At 49.0% G+C, this 18,331-nt stretch overlaps 5 protein-coding genes across 5 annotated transcripts; 3 read left to right on the forward strand and 2 right to left on the reverse strand.

Moving 5' to 3' along the window:
• Positions 1-1,176: 1,176 nt before the first annotated feature.
• On the forward strand, positions 1,177-3,546 carry VC83_04107 (uncharacterized protein; the record flags this gene model as incomplete). The annotated part of the gene is made up of 4 exons (XM_024467743.1): positions 1,177-1,534; positions 1,589-2,646; positions 2,705-2,878; positions 2,926-3,546. 4 exons carry the CDS (start codon positions 1,177-1,179, stop codon positions 3,544-3,546), a joined length of 2,211 nt encoding a protein of 736 aa, XP_024324585.1.
• Positions 3,547-5,213: 1,667 nt separating this feature from the next.
• On the reverse strand, positions 5,214-6,444 carry RPE1_1 (RIBULOSE-phosphate 3-epimerase; the record flags this gene model as incomplete). Its single annotated transcript, XM_024467744.1, has 4 exons — positions 5,214-5,561; positions 5,615-5,853; positions 5,900-6,174; positions 6,230-6,444. 4 exons carry the CDS (start codon positions 6,442-6,444, stop codon positions 5,214-5,216), a joined length of 1,077 nt encoding a protein of 358 aa, XP_024324586.1.
• Positions 6,445-7,180: 736 nt separating this feature from the next.
• Positions 7,181-7,541, forward strand: VC83_04109 (uncharacterized protein; the record flags this gene model as incomplete). Its single annotated transcript, XM_024467745.1, has 2 exons — positions 7,181-7,362; positions 7,436-7,541. 2 exons carry the CDS (start codon positions 7,181-7,183, stop codon positions 7,539-7,541), a joined length of 288 nt encoding a protein of 95 aa, XP_024324587.1.
• Positions 7,542-10,699: 3,158 nt separating this feature from the next.
• On the forward strand, positions 10,700-11,705 carry PAK1 (p21 protein (Cdc42 Rac)-activated kinase; the record flags this gene model as incomplete). The annotated part of the gene is made up of 4 exons (XM_024467746.1): positions 10,700-11,206; positions 11,256-11,355; positions 11,407-11,580; positions 11,641-11,705. The coding sequence occupies 4 exons, from the start codon at positions 10,700-10,702 to the stop codon at positions 11,703-11,705; spliced, it is 846 nt and encodes a 281-aa protein (XP_024324694.1).
• A 1,490-nt stretch (positions 11,706-13,195) lies between these two features.
• VC83_04111 (uncharacterized protein) lies at positions 13,196-15,811 on the reverse strand (the record flags this gene model as incomplete). Its single annotated transcript, XM_024467747.1, has 3 exons — positions 13,196-14,995; positions 15,050-15,339; positions 15,388-15,811. 3 exons carry the CDS (start codon positions 15,809-15,811, stop codon positions 13,196-13,198), a joined length of 2,514 nt encoding a protein of 837 aa, XP_024324397.1.
• Positions 15,812-18,331: the final 2,520 nt, after the last annotated feature.

Here is an 18,331-nt window from a genome sequence, read left to right on the forward strand (position 1 = left end):
CAACTCTGTCCCTCTCCCACCGTCGCTCCTGCCTCCCAACATTCTCGCTCCTGCCGCGCTCATCGTGCGACGCTTGGCCCCCTTCGTCCCTCCCCCTTCACACTGCATGGCCCCCCCCAACGGATCCCCCTGCTCAGCCTCGCTGCAGCTGAAAACCCGCAGTGGCACATGAACACATTCGCAGAGCCACGTCCTCGATTTACGCTTCTCGATGGCCGCGCCTTCCATGCCGCCGAGCTCTTCGCGATGGCAGCGAGCCCTCTGAGCATCGACGTCTGGTAGTCGGATCGGTCAAGATGCGACATTGAGCGTTCAGATCGCACCTCTTTCGCCCTTCTTCGTCGCCCCCCGACATCTTCGCCGCACACATCTGAAGCCCCTTGCGGCTGTGGCATGCGCAATTTGCCACGAGTGCCTTGCGCGATGACCTAGCCAATCGCAAAAATGCCTCGCGGTGACGTGGCCGGCCCTTGCGTACGCAGCCCCGCGGCACCTTTTGCGATATTGCGAGTTACGTGCACTGAGCAGCGACAGTTGCCTCACTCTAGGCTGATCTTCGAGAGAAGGGCCGATTTATGCTTGCGAGTCTAGCTTCCTGGGGCCCTATACCTTCAATTCGAGGTGCCGATACGGGAATACCACCGGGATTGCTTGCGGACAAATGGATATTGGGACTGGGGTGGGGAGTGGACAACTATTGCAATCTGGTAGAGTCGTCTGACCTAGGCTTTCAGAGCGATCGCCTTCACAGCACGCATAGACCGGACATGATTTCTCCTTTTGGCGGCAGAGGGCCGGCCGCAGCGCTTTCAGCTGGAACTGAGACCCCGCTCTTTAGACCGCTCAAATTGCAACAACCCAATGACCAGAATGCGTCGGGATACGATGTGTCTTGCCTCTCTTTGACGCAAATGTCTGGTTGGTGGAATCGGGGTCAAGCATGTGGCGGAAAGTGCACTGCCTGGCTGCGGAGCACGGAAAAGGATGAGGGGACAGCCGGAGCATGAAGACCAGCTTGGTAGTAAAGGCTGCATGTTTAGTAGGGAAGCAAGGGGGCTCGCAAATTCTAGCGAGTCAACAGGGAGCGACCGTCCGAATCTATATAACTCCTTGATTGCGCTCGAGAGTTTCGTTCTAGAAAACCATTCTCCCACTCATGTCCTATTCTGTGTCAGCATGGCTACTGTGAACATGAACTGCATTGAATTCTATAACCCCAACCCCAAACGTACCTTCAAGGCCTCACAGGTTCAGCCGACGAAGTCGGTGTTGAACAATCACCGGCAGCCTCTACAACCCAACAGATCACCATCTGCAACGTTAGCGGGGGATGTTCAAGATAACCACTCGTTAGATGACTCTCTTCCGTCGCTTGAAGAGCTGCTCCGTCCTCTTCAAAACGGAGACATCCCTCGGGTGCCACATCAAAACCACAAGCCCCTCCATATCTCGAAGCGCCAACTGAACGACGAGGGCCATCTGCTTACAGGTGCCACAACCCCGAACTCGGCCTATGTGCCAGGCAATACCCAAAGTAGGTTTCTTAGCTCGCTTCTCTATGCGCACACAACTTACCAATTCCACGCAGGAGAGCCCCTAATTATCGAAGATGACAGCGACGATGAAAGCGACGACGAGGCTGAGGCTGGAGCTGCCTGGAGCGATCTCCAGCCTCAGCTTCTTGCCAGCATTGAGGATCAAGACGCGAGCGAGTGTGGTCTTGCCACTCAAGATACTGCCTCGACCGCCAGCAGCCTATTTGACCCCTCTACTCCTCGAGACTCAGATTATCTCAGTGCTGATGGTTTCTCTAAGGATGGACAACAACTCCCGTCTTTCGCAGAGCTGGACTCGAAATTTCCTGTTCACGTTCGAAGACCTTCTCCAAATTGCTCTGAGCTAGCTGAGACAACAGGTCATGATCAAATTCACCAGGATGTCGAGAAGGCCATAGTCGACGAAATGAGGCCTTCTCCACTACGCGAGAGGGCTTGTGGATCGTGCGACCGTGGCTACGTCTGCGATATCGAGGATGAACTACAACAAACTTCAGCAGAAGCGGGGGGACCACTGCGTTCAAGCGCAGCTCACTCCCAATACAATCAGATGGACCAGGAAAGTCAAAATAATACAGACGTTCGGGGTACTTCGAGGGAAGAACGATTATGGGAAGAGACAATTGAACAGCAGCATTGCCAACAAAATGAGCAAGAAGACGAACAGGAGGACAACACAGAGGCGACCAGTAGCGAGGACAAACGCCCGATTAGCTACTACCAGCAAACAAAGGACAGCCCTCAGCACCAACAGCTGGAAGACAAGACCATAATTGCAACCCCTCTCTCACAAGACCGCGAACACAGCATCAAATCATACCGTAAGGACAATGAGGATACTGAGGACAACGAGGATGATGAAGATGACGAGGATGTGCGACCTCCAAGACGACGAAAGCGCCGCCGCAGAGAGTCTGACGCGATTGAAACCGCCACCCTCAAGAAGGTCCACACGCGCTTGTTCACTGTAGCCCAAGCCCAGACCTGCACTACTCGAGGATCTACAGTTTCTCGGAGTTCACCAGACGATGCGGAGTCAGCTCTAGGCGCAGACTACCAAGAATATCCTCTTCAGGGCTTTCTCAAGCGTGTGAGGATTGAACGGGAGACAACTTACAATCTAGAGTTCAAGCTGAAAGATCCTCCAGATTCGTTCAGGCCATCAATCGGTCTCCACATATCAAATTGCACATCTAGCGGGGAATCAGTTGGAGGATCAACGAATCCACGGGTTTGCGCATCCCATGCAAAGAGGTCGCGGCCAGCTCTGCAGAAGCAGAGAAAGTGACCGCCTTTGCGAGAACGAATTGCGAACAGACCTGGTATGCAATCGACATATTCAGAAGACGACGACGAACTGTTGATACAGCTGAAAGAGAAAGACAAATTGCCATGGGACGAAATTGCGGAGTTCTTCCCAGGGAGGAGCAAAGGGACATTGCAAGTGCGCTACAGCACAAAGCTGAAGAACCGCTCGCAGACGTCGAAGTACAAGAAAGGCAAGGGAGTATGCTCATCAGCGTTTTCAACGGACTTGGTTGATCCACAGCTTCGAGATGCCCTTCCTTCCACATCATCTCTAGCAGCAACTGCAGACTTCATCACGGGTCCTCACAGAGACATACTATCAACTGGGAACAAAGAGCATACAACACTGCAGCTGCGTTGTGGCAGCCAAGGAATGGAAAGCGATACAGATGAGATCTGCGACGTTGAAGTGCTGCTTGCCAAGTTGACAGTACGTAATGTGGTTTGGTACCTCGTGAAGTGGGAAGGTTTTGGTGATGATGAAAATACATGGCAGGAACAGGGCGACATCAGTTTGGATCTTGTTGACAATTTTGAGGCGAGCTATCAAGGGAACTTCGGTGTGGAATTACTCAAGAAGCGAGAACGGAGAGGGAAAATTAAATATTTTGTTAAATGGAAGGGTCATCCAGCGGGTGAGAATTCCTGTGTAATGGTGGGTGCACCAGATATGAGAATCTAGCCACCCAAGGAAGGGATGAATTTACTAAGACAACACACTGTCTTAGGAAACAGAGCCAAAGGGTTGTAGCTTAGACTATTCCACAACGCAGCAATCAGGTGTATGATGTGGTGAAGTGGTTTAGACAAGTTGCAACAAATGTTGAGTCTGAGAACTCAGGGGTAAGTCAGAGGTTAGCACCTCACTGACTTTTCAAAAACAGAGAATAACAAGATCAATGCTTGGAAGCTTGGAAAAGACGTAGAAGTATGTGCTAGTCGATTTACTGTATTGCCTGCTTGCCCTTTCTTAAGGAAAGGGCAATCCTATTTATGCCAAAGGAGTGTAGTTCTCTCATTTTCCATGACTTTCCATGACTAACCAGGCTTGGTAAATGTATTAGAAATCAAGTGCGACCCACAACTAGCTTGCTAATCATGTAGTGAACGTAAGAGAATCCCATAGAACCATCTCTTGGGTTCCTAGCCTATAGGAAGTGAAAAGGAGGTCCAAGGTCAGAGTACCTATAGACAAATTATGTCATAACTTAACCAATCTTGTGGGTAACTAAGGAGCGATGACGTGTAATGAATCATAGAGGGTTGTAGAAGCTTCTAGAGCTATCGTTCATGTTCCTAGGCCTCTAGTTGGTAGAGATATGCCATGTGGTAGTATTGGCCCACCCCCTTAAGGAGGAGATTTTCTTAATAACTTGTTCAATGAGTGTCCAAATGATATGCCGTGATGTATGTAGCATAAACAGATGTAGTAGAAGAGTTTGCAGCAATCGTTGAGTAGTATTGCTTCTGTTGTTGGTGTGATAAGCCAAGATATGTATGGTGACTTGTAGGTTTGAGGAGGAGATTTCTAAGTTTGCTCTTGAGTTTGATAGCAAACTGAGTGCAACGAATGTCAGTATGACATCCTGGGAGAAGGAAGATACAATACACTCTGAACGAATTAAAGAGTTTGAGACAAGGTGATAGAGGAGATCATTGTATTATATCTTAGGGCTAGCAAGCATTTGCATAAGAGATGAGTTCCCTTTGGCGATAGATATTAGTTTCAAGTATGACATATCTTGCGCCAGGGGACCTTGGAAATCCATGCAAACTGTGCCACTTGGCACGTGGGTTGATATAAGCACGTGACCACGCGCGACGGCTCGTTTCGTTACGAAATATCTCATGAAGGTTCATCCGAATGAAGCAATCGAAGAGGCTCAGGAAGGATTCATGGGTTGGGAAAGGTTTAAGGAGGTTGATGATATACCGGATCCTTCATAGTCAAACTAAGGATATTTGAAGCGGCCTACATCGAGACAGATCTCTTAGTTCTGTTCGTCCGATCGTTTGATTACATTTCATACTATCACTATACCATCAACTTTCCCAAGAGCCGCGCAGGAAACAGTACGCCTCAAAATGCTAACGCCAAAATTCTCCCCTCTCACCGGATTGCATTGTTGAACGCCTTGATCATCCCATCGTACATTATATTATTGTCGCGGAATGTTCCTGTAAAGATCGGTCCGTCCCTGATTGGAAAGAGGACATTTCGGCAACGTCATTCTATAACACCAACTGATGGCACGAAACAGTCCATATCCTTGGCTAGAAACTCTCCTCGGCAATTCTACACATCGATGGCCCAGCTAATCTGCCCCAATTTCCTCGCGAAATGCAATGTTATACGTTTTGGAACCAAGGGTGCTCAAGAGCCTCCCTGGCCGTGATCCTTCTCGAAGGATCTAGACTCATCATCTTCGTGATGACATCTCGAAAGCATTCGTCAACATCTTCCCACATGGAGAAGGGTTTTCTTGGGTTAGTAGTTGTGAACTCCGGGACTACAGCCAGGACGAGGTCACGCCACGGAGCAACCGAGTCATCTAGGTGCTCCAAGAGACCTATCAGTCCCGGACGATCTGCAAAGTGAGAGAGCAGTCGTTTTACAGTAAGTTTTTCCTTTTCCGCTTCACTTAATCCTTCTATATCAATACGAAAGATAATCTTCTGAAGCATGGTATAGATGCACTTTAACAAAGTCAGCCAGATATTCCTTCCCATGGAGAGAGATGCACACTTACAACCAGACCGAAAGAAAATATGTCGGAGGGTAGGTTGATACGGGCGGCAGCATGGGCCTCGGGGCTACGCCACATTGGATTGCCCAGTCGGGCTCCACGGACATTTAACCCAGGTGGAATCATAGAGCCCATCTCAAGGTCACCAACCTGGACTCGTTTTACCTCGATGTCACCGTCAGGTTTCTCATCATAGTCCACGAAAATGTTGTCAGGCTTGATATCTTGTGAAAGGACAGAAACTGTCAGCGCCAGTCAAATTCCGACCATGGCTACGGCTTTGCTTACCGCCGTGTAAAATATTCTGTTCATGCAAACGTGCAAGTCCAACTAATGCGCCCCGCAATATTCTCTTCTTTGTTGCGCCAGAAAGATTCTCTTTCTCAGCCACTCTCAGAAGATGATCAGTGCAGTAATTATAGACAAACAGGAGGTGCTCGGGAACAGTGTCGATAACGACTCGTAGATTAGGGCAGTCTCTAAGAGGAGTTTGCATATTGAGCTGATACTCAAACTCGGTATGAAAGATGTTCTTGAGGACGTATTTCCTTTCATCTTTAGCACTGTTGACCACGGAAGATTAGCAAAATAAGCTGTCGGGTTTCAAAGCGTACGTACACGGCCAGGTAAACACAAGCTAATATAGGATCCGTCCTGTGTTGGAGCATTCGATCAATCTGGTACTGGATCCCGGATTGACCAACCAGTTTCGTGCCACTCTGTAGGGGTTCGGGCTCTTTGCTGGAAATCTCAATCTTTGGCTTGACACCAGTTCTACTGCGTTGGTCTAGAGAATCGGGAGCGCTGGAAGCGTTGGGAGCGTTGGAGGCCATGTCATGAATTGATGATGCATTTGTTGACGCGAATGCAAGGCGATGGCTGCAGGACTGGAATTGGATAGCGGGGAGTCGCGGTATCGGAAGTGGTTTGAAGCCTTTTAAGAGAGAGAGGAAGGCACGTTGGCGGAATGTCATAGCGACTAAAAGGAGTCTGAGTAACGAAATAGTGAAGAAGCACACAGAGGCATCCTCTCAGCCGTGACAATTGGAGTAACGGTTGATACAAGTACCTTACTAATCCGAACTTGGCCTAGTATGAAATAGCCTGCCAATTCAATCAATGTAAGCTAAAAATTATGAACTTGAATAACTATGACGTCAATCTAAGCCAAATGGATCGAAGCATCTGTCATGTACGGAGAGTTTATAGCAGATCAGTGGACTGAGTTTATTATCGCCCGTTTCCCCAACTGCTTTTAAGGAGTCACAGAGTTTGGTACTGTCGACATCGCTGACTTTCCTTTCGTTCTCCGTTCGAAAGCTGATCTGTTCAATGTAACCGCCGACCCCTGTCCTCTTGATGCAGACAAGATTGGATATGGACACCTACAGATCAATGGCGGACTGGTTGCCTAATTTGAAAGCCATCAATAAATATAAATATGAGCAAGTTTATCCCCCAGACTCAAACATTGGGATCCCTCACAAGTCTTTCGATCACCGTCCTCGCAGGTTTTTTCTCAGCATCCCTCTTCAAGTTTACGGCAAAGCATCCCTCTCAATTCTCACTATGTCTGCAAAGTACGTTGCTGGCACGGCTATAAAGACTCTCCAGCACGGTTCGAGGACGATTGTGTTGGAGTATGTCTCTGAAACTACTGAATGGAAGCGGTCCTATATCAACCAGGACACCCTTGATAAATTCGTCTCTGTTGCTGAGAAATCCCTCGAAACTTTACGTCCAGACACTGCGTTTGTTTCCATGAAGTATAACAATCTTCTCGAATGCGTCATATAGTGCTAACCGTGCCATTTCAAATTATAGGGAGAAGGAGCATGAAAGTGACAGTGATAAAAGAAGCCATTTTTCTGTCCTGGAGTTGGACAAGGCTAAAAACGTTATGGCATCTCGTCATATGGTCAGAAAATGAGGTTCACTTTTTGTTTGGGTCTGCTACATGACAGCCACCGTTCGTGGCGACTATATAAGCCAATCATGACCGAATCAGATGGATTCCTTGATAGCATAAATAGAACTTACGTTTTGTGTAACAATCGAGACACACATTGTGTATAATTGGGAAATGAACCTATCTGGAGGCGGATCTGCCTCACTCACCGCCTTGTGAAGTATTATCCCACCAAACAGTTTCAGTCGCAAGGTCAAATACCCGCCATGGCTTTCGAGTGAGCGAGCAAAGTCGTTCATACTTCTCCCCACAACACAGAACCTACCAATATTACTGGATCTGCTACCAGCCTTGCTCAGCCTCACCTCCGATAAATTCTCTTTTGCTCACCGAGGCCCATGCAGGTGCCCGTGGAGGAAGTCTTGAGGATGGTTATCAAGCGTTATGTGTCACGTGGCAATTGGTACACGCAGGGGGCTGCCAACGAGGCTGCGATTGACCATTTCGCACATCGTCACAGCTGTATCACGTGAGCTAGATAACGCCAAGCCTAAACAGATTCGCCAACACGTCATTGCTCCAACACCAAAAAGTGATCCAGCACGTCGAACCTTCGAATGTCTCTCAATAGTTTCCTTCTCTGTGGTTGAATGCCTGTCACCATCACGCGACCCACTCGACAATATTCTGCACGCCCATAGATGATCACGTCACAATTTCGAATGGTTAAATTATATAGAGTCTTCACCGTGTTCGGTCCATCTTTTCGTGCCTGAAAGGCACTCAAGCCTGAAGTGTGCCAGGGGCTTCACTGTCTGGTTGCTGAGCAAGGTCACATGGGCATCGAGCCCCACCACTTGTAAATCGAGCAACAACCTTCATTGCCCCTCATCAACCTCTCCTGAGCGACGATACCGACTCAGTTGTTCTATCCGAACCAACCTCATTAAAAAATTCCTTTTCCGCCATCATTAAGGAGCAGTCATTGCGCTTTACTCTTGCGCTTTGCCATATATTTCATTTCACCCAACGCTGCACATCTCTACCTTCTCCCATCACCAGCCTGAAGGCATTGGAGCCTAACTGGGCCAGGGTGATTTCGGCCAGTATCGGATTGCTGAGCAAATCACATGGCATCGAGCCCCACCACTTTCACTGAGGGGCAGCCGCCATCGACTATCTTCTATCGTACGTCAGCATCCCCATTCCGCGATTTATTTTTCATCAGATTTATCTCTCCACTCGACGCACCCACCTTACGTCCTTCTACCGCTACTTAACATATTCTATCAAAGGTACAAGAGGGTGCCTTTAACTCTGAATACTCGTCACCTCCTTCGGCCTTTGCGCAAATAGGCAACCTCATTCTACAGCCACGTCTTCTACAGCCAAGGTAAATATCAGGATGAGCATCTCCAACTCCACAGCTACTTATGTTATATAGGCGATAGTCACATTCCACCGATTCATCTATAAGCAGGCAGGATCCTTAGCACACTTTTTGTGATCATGGCGGTCAGATATTTTGAACTTCCATTTTACGCCCTCAAAGTACCTATAGCTGACACATGTGTACCTTTGTAGATCGGCGACGACGCTCTTGTTGGAACGGATGAGATGATCCAGATTAATACCTTTCCCCCAGACAATTCCAGCGAAAGGACGATATTGTTCAAAGGCTATTATCTTTCAATCTACAACAAGGAAACAGGAGACAACAAAACCCATATAATGAACCAACCCATTACAACCACATATGAGAGTTATACGGTGCCTGCCGGGTATTCTGTTCACGTCAGAGGCGCTACCGTAATGCCAGGATTAGATCTTTGATATCTTCAAGTAGCCGTGGCATGCCCATAATGCCAGTGGCGGTCTACGACTATCAATTTCTAGTTATAACTCTTAAAATTTCAAGAGACATTACGCCCTCTCTGTTCCTAATAGACTCCATTGCAGCATGAGCAACGTACGAAAACGCCAAAGCCAGAATTCATGTAGAAGCAGAAGTACTTTGACAAACAAGGCATATGAGTACGCAGAACTATACAGCGCAGATGTTGCCTTGATCATCTACCAGAAGGGGCGCTATTATACTTACGTATCCTCTGGCAATCCATGTTTTCCACCATCCATGAAAGAAATTGTAGGTACTCTTCTGACTTTGATGACTTTTTACTAATTAGTGGCAAGATGAATTCTTTTCCTGTTCCTATTAATATGTTGCAACGGAAACGCAATCCAGAGCAAGTGGGAAGTAAAGAATAGGGGTGCGAAGATACGCCACGGCGCCAAGTAGACGGGATGAGGCCCTCACCAAATGACCGATGGCATTGATAACCTCTCCCCACCAACAGTGCAGGTTCATGCATGCAAATCAAATATGTTGCTATAGCTGGCTCTACATAGTGTGAAAGTGGTATATGCGCCTTTAATTAGTATCTGCTGTCGTTCATAAGCCGGCTCTGAATAGGACAGATCATTTCCTTAAATTTAACTATGCTCTCTTGCATTTGTTGAAACCTGCCTGTTCAAATGTGAAGAAGAGACCACCAACGACGGAAGACGTGTCTGTGGTGGCTAATGGCCAGAAGTCGTAACCGACAGCAACGGCATGGGGGGCGTGGTTAACCCCTGACGATCGCGCCACCCCACGGGACCATCCGATGATCCACCATCATATTTCTTCTGATGGCACTCTGGAAAGTACGTACTGATGTACTGCCCCGCTACGTCCCTCTGAAGTTGTTTCAAACAAGGGTAGGTTGGTAGGAATAAGGCTTTCACAAGCAGTAGCATCCCAAAGTGCGAACTCAGAGCAAGATTTAATATGAGTCACCATTGTACTATTACCTTCTATAGTCTGCGATACCAAAGACTTCTATGCCCCCTAACAGAATCTATATATTGTTACGGTTTTCCCAGGCTCCATCACTCTCCATCGCTACTTTCTCCCTTTGTTCTCCTCATTGACTCAAGTGTTCCACCCATCAAATGCTACAGCATTTCTATGCTTAGTCTCATCACAGCAAACGTATCACTAGCAGAGGGCATTCTTAAAAACGTCAACGTTAACTTGTCGATTTTGCCTGTACAAGGTAGTTCGTCTCGCAAGCCCGCTTCTCTAATCTTCTGCTGCTTGCCAGCAGTTCGCCTCCGACCATCCGCCTCTATTTCCAATGTCTCTTCGCTCAGTTAGTATGAGGGGAGGACAGGAGACACAGCTTGCTGATACTCTAACGCCTGTTGTTGAGAAGAGTCATTCTCGCTCCCCATTAATGTTTCTGGAACAGCCCCATCCATTGTCCAGAACCGAGAGGGACTTTTGGTCCGCAGGAAAGAGTGATATTCCATCATTTGGTTGCAATCCATGGGACTTTTATGAAAAGTTTTTAGAACTCAAATCGGGGACAATCCTAGTCGTCGGCAATGATAGGTCTACAGTGCGAGCAATTCAAGAGTGTGACGTTGTTCGATCCTCAGGCGAACACGACGTTGAAACTGCAACATTAACCTATCAATCTCTTCTCTCCATCCGACATCCCAATTTTGTTGATGTTTGTGAGTCGTATGTGTTTGAAAGCCAGGTATTTGTTATCACTGAATATGTTGGATTTTGTCTTGATGATATATTACAACGCTCCCTCCGCCTCTCAGAGCCTGAGATAGCTTATGTTATCAGTCAAGTGAGTTGAACCTTATGTTCTCCATCCAACGCCAGTACTAATTCAATAGGTTCTGGCGGGCATAATATTCATCTGGTCGAGAAAACTCGAGCATCCTCGTATATCAACACGGAATGTTTTCATATCTCCGAACGGCGAGGTCAAGATCGGTGAGCAACAGTCACCACAGTGCAGATTTCCAGACTGACCAACCCTTCTAGATCCTACGGATTTTCCGAGCAGTGATGGCCAAAGTTCGAGAAACATGGAATGTTTGAAGACCCTCATGCTACGCATGATGCATGCGACCAATGAGACGGTGAAAAATCTTCCAGCAGAGTCATGCTCAGCTGAGGCAGTCAGCTTTATGGCGGCCACTTCTTGGGCGTCTCCTTGTGTACTCTCTGATGTAAGTCTCTAGATGTAATGCATTGTTTGCCGCTGATGGTTTCCAGCACGTATTTATAACTCGCTGTTCGAGCACTGCGACGGTCCTGAAGCCTCTCTGTGTATTGTCTAACATCATGGTTGGTCAAAATGTGAGTTTATTTAAAGGATTTCAGGACAGATGTCTGTGCCTTGAATAATGATCAGCTGTTCCTTGGCACAGAACAGTCATTAGATCTATAGATATAGGAGCAAACACTGAATCCTCGCCTGAATGAGGGCAGATCATCTCATTAAATTTAAGACTGCTTCCTTGTATTCTTTGAATCTGCCTGTTCAAACGTGAAAAAGAGACTGCCAACGTCGGAATGACATGTTCGCGGTGGCTAATGGCCAAAAGTCGTAACCGATGGGGTGGAGGTTTAATGGGTGGAGGTTCAATGGGTGGAGGATAAATGGGTGGAAGATTATTGTATGGAGGTTCAATAGGAACGGCACGAGTGAGCGATGAGGACAGAATAGAGGTGGTTAGTTAACCTCTGTCGATCGATGGGGACCACCCTGACCCACTTTGGAGGTACGTACTGGTACGTACTGGTACGTACTGGTACATACTGCCTACGTCACCCTGGAGTTGTGAGGATCGGCCTATAATAAACAAGGGTAAGGACAGGGCTTTCGCAACCCCTTCAAGCAAAAAGGTCACAAAAGCGCGAATGTTGGTTAAGTTGCAGTGGGAGTCATATTGTTCTATTGCATACGAATGCCCTTTTCCTGCACCCCACTTTGTTCATCGTTACTTCCTCTCTTTCTATTTCATTCTTGTCAAGCCAGTGACAAGAACTTCTCCTGTCCCAGTCTTCACTAGATGAACAAAGCAGTCACGCCAGAGAAAGTATCCCCCTCGTCTTGTTGAAAGATATTTACCAGAATCAGCTACTCGTAGAGCCTGTGCATTGACTGCATCCTTCAAAATGGCGCCTCATGAACTGTGACCCCCTCTTCATAAAACGTCACAACCTGCTGCCGACGATTGCTGGTATGATGAGAATTTGGTATTATAGCCTCTGGGAACCACCGCATGGTTATCTGCCGGGGGTTATCGATATGATCAGGTGGTGCTTAAATTGAGAGGACTTGTGCCTGAAAAGGGCCATATTACGTTTCCTTCACGCTAATCTGTCTCTAGATGTACCAATAAAGCACTCATCGCCCATACCTATGCCGTCATGAGTGCGCTTAGCCATAAGCACAAGAATTTTTGCCGCCTGCCGTCACGCCGTGCCCACCCAAAGCTTCGCTCTTAGGCGGTAGCGACAACTGCCTTGCTATCACTAAATCTCCCCTTGTACCTGTGCTCCTACTAATTACAAGCCGGAAAGAAAAGCCCCTCGGATCCACTTGAAATAAGTTAATTTAGTGCCAAATGAACCCTCACCTGCATTTTCGAGAAAGTTTCCTTACTGATAGCAATCACGTGGGAAATTATGGCTCTCTTATACTTAATTACTCTCCAGACGCCCCAGCAATCCTGGTTGCAAATTACTCTGCAATGTCATGATACCGTTGCCACTTCTACTATGCACCCACGTGACTCTCAAAGGAAAAGGAACTTCTGACATTTTACGGTAGCTCATTCCCATCGGTGCAGACAACCATCTTCCGTGCGTGGTAAGTGTGAGACAGATCTTCGGTGGCCTTGCGTTTCAAACCGATGACTCTCTTGGTTGCATCCGTGTGGAGCTTCACTGCAGATTCATGCATCTTATCAATAGCAAGCTCGTCTTCTGCAATAAGGAGGATTGTGTGTGTCCTATTATTGACGACTACCTGAAAGCATTCTTCGGGGCTCATCATTCGCATATATGTGTTGAAAGCCCTGATTCCTCTAGTCATGTAATCGTTGACCAACCGTTCGATGTTAGACGGATTCTCTGGATCGACTGCGAGTGGTGTTAGGTATTTCCAAGTACCGTCCTCCCATCTAATAAGATTGATGTCTATCTCTCTCTCCAGTCGCTCTCTCTCCAGCCTCTCCAGCCTCTCCCTCTCCAGCCTCTCCCTCTCCAGCCTCTCCCTCTCCAGCCTCTCCCTCTCCAGCCTCTCCCTCTCCAGCCTCTCCTTCTCCAGCCTCTCCCTCTCCAGCCTCTCCCTCTCCAGCCTCTCCCTCTCCAGCCTCTCCCTCTCCAACCGCTGCTTTTCCAACCACGCTTCCCTTTGCTTTTTATGTTCCAGAAGCTTCCGCTTCCATCTTTCTTGCTCGGCTGGCGTCGGGCTGTTCGTAGGCTGCTCTGGGTGACCACCATCACCCATTCCTTCCGCCTGAGGTTGGCTTGGACCTGCTTCTGGGACAAACAGGCCCCCGTCATCTTCTGCAGGTTCTAGCGCACTAGGTGACCGGTCCGTTCGGGTCCCGACCGTGTGCTGTTGACCATCAGGACTTGGGCCATGAGGTAAATCTCTGAAGTCTGGAGCAGGAGGGAGAGATGGAGAGCGGCCATGGCTACTACCCTCTGCAGTTGGCCTCCAGGTCGGCCAGCCAAAGAAGGCAAGATAAACTTGTTTTCGGATGAAGAAGTTTGTGATGCCTTTGCCTTGCTGGTCGCTCTCGTCATGGAGGTGATTGATAAACCAGAATTTCTGATCCTCGTTGAATTGCAGCCTGTGTGGGGTGCCGCATCTATGGGCTATCCCTACTCCGGATCCCGACGTAACAAGCGGGGGATGCTTCGATGGTGGGGTTTGCTCGGCGAGTGCAGCTGGATACTGCTGCAAATGCTTTATCCTGGTACTGGTAAACCCCAGCTGGTCTGCCAAGTCAGCAAAGTGGCGGAGGACGGTTCGGTCTGCCATCGCTGCAGGTTGCATCACGCGGCACTCCTTCACTGGTTCCCTCGGCATATCCGCGAAGTGCCGCATGGCATACGCAATGATCTGCCGGTACCCGAGATCGACTTGGTCTCTGCGCGTCCCCTGCCCGTACACAAAAGCATTCTCGGCGACCTGAATCTTAGTCTGGCCATCCATGATCCGAACGCGGCCGTCCTCTTGATCAACAGGGGAGAATAGTTGCTTAAAGGCATGAGAGATCTGGACATTGTCGCCCGTTAGCTGCTTGACGCAGTTCGCAAGACGCTCCAAGTACCTAATGTCCTTGAAGAAGGTTGCGAGCGATGGAATTAGGCCATCAATGCACGTTAGCCGGCTCCAGATATCATCTCGCTCGCAGTCGTCGAAAGCGCTGAATAGCTCCCCCCCACGCACTCGAATGCGGAGGAACTCCGCGTCCGCCGTTGACGCTCGTGGTGCCTTCATCTCTAAAGCCTTCACTGTCGCTTGATCAATCTTCCCCATGGCAGCTTTATTGTCACGTACAAGATCGGACCAGACCTGCTTGATGCGGCGGAGGTAGTGTAAAAGTTCCTGTACCGAGAGAAATCAGCCAAAATTAATCATCCATGCCAGCCCTCTGCCTACCGTATCACACTTCAGAGCCATCACTGTATGCAGTGTACTGATCTTCATCCCGCCCCAGAGACCTGGGATGTCCAGCAAGTCATCGAATGCTGCCGTTAGTGTCTCATTACGGGTGAGCGTCAGCAGGTACCCCTTCCGCTTGCCTCGCAGGCGCGCCTTCCACCGCATTTCAAAGTTAAAATTCCGCTGGAAATGGTAGCGCCGCATCTTGTAGTAAATCTCGCCATCGGAGGGCTTCTCCTCGTTGGAGTATTCTTCAACGAGGCATGTTTTTAGGTCGACATTCAGGTCTAGACACACGTTAGCACGACCCATATGTCAGAAGGCCTCAATCTTACCTGAGAGGTACAGATCAACTGTCCACCAATGGTCCCCAGGATGGAGAAATTCCCGTCCAGCTTCGATCCTGTGCCAGCCGTGGAGACACTCGAGATGGAAGCCAGTCGGAAATTCTAGCAGGGGATAATTAGGGTCCTCATCATTAGTCAGCAAGTCGTCTGCCGTCCCTCCCAACCGCTGCAATGCAGCATCGAGGCTTTCATGGTCGATGATCGCAGGGACGTGATTGCAGAGAGGCACTCGATGACATCCTTCCTTCTGAAAACAATCCATCAGGAAGTCTGCTTGTCTCTGGCTGTATTCACGTGGCTGATCTTGGCGGAAAAAGAGCACGTCGAGACTGATGCGCGCAGTACCCTTGTACTTCAGTCGCCGCTCTTCCTCGAGCATGGAGTCCTCGTTTTGGGCTCGAGACTGCTGCATATCGATGGATGAAGGCAGTGGACCAGAATGGAGCAGGAAAGAGGAGAAGAATGGTAGGAATGAATGTGCCCTGGGACGGGTGGTACTTATACCATCGGGCGATGGTATAAGTACCTATTCTGGGCTCCTAAACAGGTACACCCCCCATATGCTGCTGGTGGTCAAAGGCGTGTCCCTTCTTTTCGACTCTAACATGTTCCAGTCCCTGTTTTATTCTGACATAAATACCCCGTTTGCCCACCTGCTGCACACCAGTCACAGCTGCCCTTAGTTAAATCGAACTACGAGTAATGGAGTCTCTCTCTGCCAAGGACCAAGAACAGTCTGCTTCAACTACTGCCGACGATGTTGAGCACAATGTTTCCGTCAAGGGCAATCGTATAACGCAGCTCGCTTTTTTCAAAGGGCTAGAATTCGACACCAAAGAGCGAGCCGACACACCAGAGGAGAGCGTCCCTCCCGGCGTTGCCTCGCTGATTTCGAAGGAGAGAAAGATTATAACATCGCAGGACCGCGAGTCTGAGCGACGCCGCGATATAAAAGCATCTCTGAACAGCCGTGAGACAGCCACTAAGTCCTGTCTCAGGGAGCTACAGCTCGCGAAAGCTGCCCAGAGCGGTGCCAGCGTGCTCGATTGCACAGTCCAGTCCGGATCGCCATGGGCCCGCTTCTGTGAGAAGTTCGAACTGAACCTCGGCGGATATGTTCCCCTCGTAGCTGATCTGTCTCCCCCGTACGATCTTTTCATGGTGAAGCGCCTTGAGGGACCTGACGCCGCCCAGAGGGTCCGCATGTTATGGAGAGTGCGGCACCAGAACTTCCACAACATGGTTGAGTGCTTTAACTTTGAAGGCTCTCACTATGCCGTCTTTCAGCACCTTCCTGTCACACTTGACAATATCGTGTACTCGCCTCCCTACCCTACCAAGCTTGAGCTGGCTGCGGCACTGGCACAGGTGCGTCCTACGACTATGATGGGTTGACTGTTACGACGGAACAAGAAGGCTGGCCAACTACAGGACAGGAAGGAGGGAGGTCGCATGAGACCGGCCCTGGTACCTGGAGGGGCAGCGGGGAATAGTAGTTCCGAAAGTATCACGTGACGGACTCGCAGGATGATGAGAAGAGTCCTAAGAGTCCAGGACTCCGAGGACTCTGAGGACTCGAGTGAGTTCCCAGGAGTCCACTAGGCACGTGACGGACTCGCAGGATGATGAGAAGAATCCTAAGAGTCCAGAGGACTCCGAGGACTCAAGTGAGTTCCCAAGAGTCCACTAGGCACGACGCCACTATATAAGTAGATAGTATTTCCTTAGATAGGAGCTTCGTGCTCAACTCAATACAGTATTTGTTATATACTAGTAACGTGTTACTTGAAGCCTTTGTGTCTGATCCCCTGCCTCCTCTGATAAGTAAACCTCTACGCAAGAGAACCTCTGTGTCTTCTATCGTTTAGAAGTCAGCGTTACACTTTGAGCACCACTTCTACGAGGTACCGGCTTACACACAAAGCAACATGTCTGTCGTCAGTTCGAAGGGGAAAACCCCCACCACGCCAACTTCGTCTCAGAGGTCTAAGCCTGAGAATGAAGAGATGCCCGATGCACCCACCGTCAATGAACTCAAGGAAACTCTACGCGTCAAGTTGCCCGACACTTACTCCGGCAACCGAAAGGAACTTGAGGTGTTTTTGCTACAGGTCGAACTGTACCAGCACTTCAATGATGAGAAGTTTCCCACCCAGGAGAGCTATGCCCTGTGGACTGCGTCCTACCTTAGGGGGGAAGCCCTGCGATGGATCGAACCATTCCTCAAGGACTATTTCAAATATGAAAGTACCAATGGAAGCATGACAACTACGCAGACTATGTTTGGCAGCTGGAAAGGATTCTGTAAGGAAATACATGTTCAGAGACATCGATGAGATTAAGACCGCAGAAGACCATCTGTTTGCACTTAAGCAGACTGGCAGCGCCCTCACATACTCCACAGAATTCCAGAGATACGGCAATCAGACAGGATGGGACGCCAGCGCACTCATCAGCCACTACCGACGTGGTCTGAAGAGCCATATACGTATGGAACTTGCCCGTTTGGAACAACAACCAACGGACATGGTAGCGCTAATCGAACATACGGTCCGAATCGACAATCGACTATACGAATTCCAGAAGGAACGTCGGACCTATGACAAGCCCAAGAAAAGTTACCCCTACCGGGGAAACGAGGGCAGACGACGGGATCAACACCCGCGAGACAACCGTTGGTCGGACCCAATGGAACTCGATGCCACGTTCAAACCTGGACGACCCCGTGACCCTAAGAAAGACAGACAATTCAAGGAACGACTCTGTTTTAACTGCGACAAGCCAGGCCACATGGCCCGAGACTGCAGACAGCCAAAGAAAGGGAACGGCGGACGCAAAGTCGGCAAACAACTCAATGCCACCTGGACAAGACAGTTGAATGCAACGTTTGTGAGCAAACAGGACTGGGGAATAAACGGCGAAAGCACCCCAG

The sequence above is a fragment of the Pseudogymnoascus destructans genome (genome assembly GCF_001641265.1).
Source record: "Pseudogymnoascus destructans isolate 20631-21 unplaced genomic scaffold scaffold_9, whole genome shotgun sequence".
NCBI classification, from domain to species: Eukaryota; Fungi; Ascomycota; class Leotiomycetes; order Thelebolales; family Thelebolaceae; genus Pseudogymnoascus; species Pseudogymnoascus destructans.